Source organism: Nestor notabilis, unplaced genomic scaffold (assembly GCF_000696875.1).
Source record: "Nestor notabilis isolate BGI_N333 unplaced genomic scaffold, ASM69687v1 scaffold27603, whole genome shotgun sequence".
NCBI lineage: Eukaryota > Metazoa > Chordata > Aves > Psittaciformes > Psittacidae > Nestor > Nestor notabilis.
Window position 1 is genome coordinate 52,576 of NW_009923759.1, and position 6,000 is coordinate 58,575.

Genomic DNA, 6,000 nt, shown 5'->3' on the forward strand with positions numbered 1-6,000 from the left:
TTCATCATAAAAATGCTACCACTAAGAGACAGACATATGTACAGAATATCCTTCAATAGTTCTATGTGTCAAAAGAAATGGCAATACTGTCTCTTCAAATGGCATAAAACATATTTTCAATCAAGGAAAGAGAAGAAAAAGAAGCATAGTTTTGAAAGAGCCGTTCTATGCGCATCTCCTGCTTGTTGCTTACTGTAGTAAGCAAAACTGAAACTACTAGAAGAAGCACAAAGCTACAATTTGCCTGCCAGAGACTACTGTGTTGGAAAGATGTTCATACACAGTATGAACTGTGTACCAGTGTAAGATCTGAGTTTAAAAAACATTAAGATCTTAGTTTGAAATTCAGTGTCTCATGCTGGAGCATGGCTACAAAGCTAAACTATAATAAATAAATAAATAAATAAACTTGGTGGCATAACATATCGCTTGACAGAAATGAAGGAAAAACTACAAACCAAGTACTGATTTGGATAATACAACCTCATTTGCTTTTCCCTGTCCTTTTGCAAAGCAGAAAAATAGGTCCATTTTGAACTCTGATTTTCCAGATGAATCTGCTTTATCTTAATTAAGAACATTATTAAACCCTCTACCTGAACACAAGAACCTTCCAATTATTTATCTTATTACTCAAAAGCAGATAATCTATTAAGTCGCATTTACAACAGTTTTCACATTTGTACAGACCATGTCTCTACCTGCAGGCAGATAACAGGATAGGCAATAATGATGTAGTAGGCAGTAAGCTTATGTAATTTATTGAAAGAAGATTTCAATAAGAAGTGATGCTCGCTTCTGCTTTTTGATAGATTAATCACTTGGCCTAAACCAAGTTTTTTAAACATTGACAGATGCAGTTCTTGTGTATCTAGCTACCAAGCACACAAATTCCTTTTTCATTCAATCATCCAAATATAGAAATGGTGCTTAGGAGATGTGTTTAGTTTTTGTGTTTAAAGACATAAAAACGCCAGAAGGCCCCAAAAACACGTAAGATAGCACTTATGCAGTCTGAAGTATTTCTTCCTTAATATAAATCTGGAAATATTAAAAGTCATGCCAAACTGCTTTCATATTGTATATATTTAAAAAAAGCAGGTATTTAATTTTCTTTGATCGGGACAAAGTTCCTGTGTTACAGTGAGCTTCAGCTTTAACAGCTGATGTTTACAGGAAAGGATGAAAGGTCTGATGGGGTAAAAGAACCCCCAAACAATCCGTAATAATAATACTTAAAAAAAAGGTGTTTTAAGCAGCTTCAGAAAATAAAAATCACCTGGAGTAGTACCTTTAACATTTCTGTGCACTTACGCAGTGTAATCCATGACTTACAGAAAAGCGCAGATATAAAATCCTGCCTACGGAGAAAGCTCTACAAAAAATCCAAATGTGCTAAAACCTGCAGTTAACTCTAGTATCAATTTAAAGGCTAAGATTAGTGTCTGAATCTTGCTGAGACTACCCTTGACAGATAACAAATTATTTTTTCTAGGTATATGAATCTGAATGACTCCGTTTGACAGGTTGCAGACTGCTCTACAGAAATATTTTGCTTGAATGACTGTATTTCATAACTTCAGCTACTGAAGTTTGTGGGATTTTTAATATTTCATGGTTGTACAACATGGATATGTGTATTTTCTCTGAAATAGAAGTTTTTAATTTTTATATGCCAATAAAAATACTGTAAAGAAAGAATAATGTAAGCCTTACCTGCAACAAATAACAGCTTTACATGACAAAGCTAAATCCAGGAAATACTGTCTTACTCCAAATGTCAAAGCATACTTCAGAGATTTACCGTCGATGATGAGAGCAAAATCATTTTCCTTCCTTAAAGTATCACCAAGAGTACTGCAATGATGGCTAAGCGTCTCTCTTGTTCCCTATTGCACAAAAAAAGTTGTGTCCATTATTTTTAATTCCTGCTATTCGTACGTCCAAATGATTTTTTTCTTTTGTGTGATCAGAAACACTGGCATTTCATTTTTTGAGGAAATTCCCTTTTGATTAGGCTATCAAATAAACAGTATTGAATGAAAAAAGTGTTTTCAACAGCTGTACTATTAGAAACAAAAGTAGAAATGAGGTCTAGGATTGCTTTCACACTGCCAAAAAAAAAAATGTGTATAGGTTATGGTGGAACTTTTCACAGTCTTTGAATGGCAGCAGTAGTTGCATAGATGTTTGCTAAAAGATATTAAATAATAAGTGTCCTATACACCTATGCAAAGGAAAGTTCACATATATACAGATATCAGATGAAACAATTTGTGTTCACTTTTACATAAAGGGGTCTTAAATGTTTAGAAAAAAGGAAGAGAAACAGATAATTCATAATATAAGTACATGTATTATAATTGATAATTCTATCATATTGAATTTGTATTTTAAGATAAGCCCACATCAATTAAATATTATATATAGGATCATATTTTGGATTTTTCAGTTGCTAAGGACAGTTTGAATCACACCTACATAAGTCACTATTCTGTGATCCAGCACTGAGAACTTCAGATTATATACAGTAGACAATACATTCACCTGTGCTTATGCAGCAGGACTTCATAGCGTGCTTTAGGGAGGTCACTAATACTCTGCCACAGAGTCACTAATACTCTACCATAGCTCTACCATAGAGTGCCATGAAGAAGAAAAAAAATGCTTGTTGCATTTCCTTCTTTTTGAATGGTCTTCATAGAGATACAACATACTCTTCTTTTGTTCCCTGCTTCACTCACAGATCAAAAGAAAGAAGCATTTTAGAGGAGAAAGGAAGATAGAAAAAATCTGCTTCTGCTTAGAAAATACTGAATTTGGAAACCAGTAACATCCTATGACAACAATGTTCCTCCTGTGCTGAGGGAACTGGGTTGTCCAGCAGCCCTCATAGGAGCACAGCGTATTTATTTTAAAAATATATTGTTTAGTATCTATTTATTCAACTTTTTAATTATCACACCAGAGGTGGTTAGTGTGCACACTTGTTTAATGAGTTTTTATTGCACTCCTTTTAGTAGTTAAATAAAACTACCTCACTTTATTTCATCACATACAAAGTATACAAAACAATCTTTTTCACTTCAGATCTATTAAGTATTGCAGTAGTTCTGAAATCTAGTAGTCTCTGTAAATGACCCAAATATAGATCAGAAATAGCAGCATAGAAATACTGCAGAAATACTATAGAAAGTAGTAAGTATTTTAATTCGTATTGTAGGCTACTCTTACATGCTACTATGCAATCCTTCAGTTAAGGCACTCTTCGCATACTTTCTTTTCACTTTCTCTCCATAAATCCTATCTTGAGCAACCTGACCACAATATAGAGTAAACTTCATTTCAAGTTTTCCTCCTGAAGTCTTCTGGAGAGTGAGTTTTCCCACTGAGGAATTTCCTCCACTTCCAAGTTCATTTAAGGCCCCCTTAGAGAGGGTGGTAAAATGATTTCTTTCCCCTCATGGGATTTTTCACTTAATATTACATTCCTGCCTTATCTGAAGAATCTCTTCTCTACAAAGCAGTATTCTTGAAAGTTTGTAGTTTTAACCCTTACTTGTACTTCAACATCTCATTACAATTTCAGCTGTTTAACCATACAACTACAATTAACTTTTGTCAAATAGTAAGTATTCCACAAGAAACAGCATTAGAAAGGAACTTCAATTAGCTTGTTTGGGTACTGCTAGGTACTACTAGAAGCACGTGAAGCTCCTGGCTTTGTGCCTACATGGACAGAGCCATTTCATTATGTGAAATTTGTTTGCGTATCATTCTGAAGTTCATTTGTGTAGTAGTTACACTGTGGTTTTGGAAGGTGTAGATAAGTTTCTATTTATTAAGTAACATTTTGTCACGAAGACCATACAGTCTTCCAAGTATGCAATACTAAAATTAACTCAAATTTTCTCAAAACAAATGAAAAAGCAACCTCCCAAACCAAAGAAACAGAAACACCCCACCCAGTTGTGGTTTAAGCAGAATTTTCTGTGTTTGTCCAGATAAAGAGATGCTCCATGTTATTTTTCAGGCTACCTCCACCATGACGTCAGGATATTCTAAGCAGTAACATTAAGTGGTTTCATTAACTGGAAACTGCAGATTTTACTTACATCAAGAGAGCCTTCATTTATAACAATTAGCCCCATGTTCTTTCTCAAAAGTTTACAGGAGTGACCTGTCAAAAACATTTTTGTTTTCAAAAATGTATTCCACAAAATACATTATAATATAACAAAGCATTTTTTCCTGTAAGAGAACTACAGACAGAATTATAAATAAGACTTCCCCAACTGAAATCAGTGGTAAAAAATTATACTGCATACTATAAAAATTAGACGTACAGGTACTACGTCAGAACAGCCAATCTTCCTTGCTGCAACTTGTGAGTTGTGCCATACTCAGTGGTGCTCAGCAGAAGGACAAGAAACATCTTGACAGAGAGTTACAGAAAAGAGCAAACAGATCTTCCTTAGCCTTGCAAATTTTTGGAATGTAACTTGCATTTCATACAAGATTTGCATATATACAGATTCCCATTTTTTTCTTTTATTCTTTGATGTTTTAAACAGAATGTACACTGTATGCTAATGATGCAGGATGCCTAGATAAATATGCATCACCATTCTTATTGAAATGAAAATACTTGCATTACATGTATTGTCTCAAACCTGAAGGTACTAATGAAAATAACCTTAGATCAACTGTATCATGTGTATACAAAAAGGTCTTTAAGATTAATAATAGCAATAAAAAGAAATAATGCTTTATTTTGGGCACATATGTAGGTTATTGCAGAAGGGCTGATATGCCCACATGCAAAGAATATTAAATCTTAAAAGCAGCTTTCATGTACTACTATTTAAAAATACAGATTTATTGCTGCTGAAATTAGTTAATGTGTGAGGGGTTTTTTGGTTTTTTTTTCCCACTCCTTTATAATAAAAAAATAAAAGGAAATCTCTGATCAATGGTAAAGTTTATAGTACTTTAAAGTACAATATATATTGTTTTGCTTCAGTTAAGGTTATGGTCTCTACAAGCTTTCTTGGAAAGATGGAAAAATGCAGAATGGAAAATAAAAATACTTATTTTTCTTAGTATTATTCTTGCTGTCAAAACCCAAACAATGTACTCTTTTCAATTCATTGTAGATGCTAAAAAAAAAGTACAAATGCCTATTTTTGAATCCTCTCTAAGGTAATAAGTCTTTTTCTTGTTGTTACCGTTTTAAAAGAGGAAAAACCCAACACTCCCCTTTCTCCCGCTACCAGTGACCAAGAACTAAATTAACATTTAAATTCTGGAATGCCATATAACATTATTATTTTTACAAGATACCTTTCTGTTCTGAAAGCAATTTTATTCTAGCAACTTCTATAATTTCTAAATATGTAACAAACCCATCAAATACATGCAAATACGATACCAATGTTGATGGCAGTCTCTTGTTTGTCCCCAGTAAGTATCCAAATTTTTATATCTGCTTTCATGAGAGTCTCTATGGTTTCAGGCACTTTGTCTTGCAGTTTATCTTCAATTGCTGTTGCTCCAAGTAGCTGAAGATTCTGTGAACAGAAAATATTCAATATACGTAGGTTTTTTTTATTTAAATTCAGTTTTAATATTTTCATTTTCTTTTGTTTAACTTCCTGTATTTATGACTTGATTAATGCTCTCTAAATTCATGAATCAGATTTGGTATCAGCTAGCAAAGGTCCTCCAGTTTATTCCTATGAGCTTTAAGTTAAATAACTATGTGGCTTAACAAACTGCACAGTGAGACCACCCAAACTTCACCCATTATTCACAATGTCAGTGTTTGTTCAGCAACCGCTACGTCTTCCTGAGAGGCACCTCTCTGATTTGAAGACTTCAGGACTGCTATTATTATGTCTTCTCCCACTTGTAATGATTATTTTTTTCCCCAAAGTGAAGGGAAAAACCACCTATGAATTCATCTTAATCTTACAGAATCACAGAATCATAGAATAGTTA

The 6,000-nt window shown here is 33.5% G+C and overlaps 1 protein-coding gene across 1 annotated transcript in view; it reads right to left on the reverse strand.

Moving 5' to 3' along the window:
• The window catches only part of LOC104403997 (phospholipid-transporting ATPase IA), a gene marked incomplete at its 5' end in the record, with an annotated part of 48,568 nt that extends 42,998 nt beyond the window's left edge, over positions 1 to 5,570 (reverse strand). Inside the window, 3 exons of the mRNA XM_010012314.1 lie at positions 1,717 to 1,889; positions 4,116 to 4,180; positions 5,432 to 5,570. Coding sequence (XP_010010616.1) covers positions 1,717 to 1,889; positions 4,116 to 4,180; positions 5,432 to 5,570 — 377 coding nt within the window. The remainder of the gene's footprint in view (positions 1 to 1,716; positions 1,890 to 4,115; positions 4,181 to 5,431) is intronic.
• Positions 5,571 to 6,000: the final 430 nt, after the last annotated feature.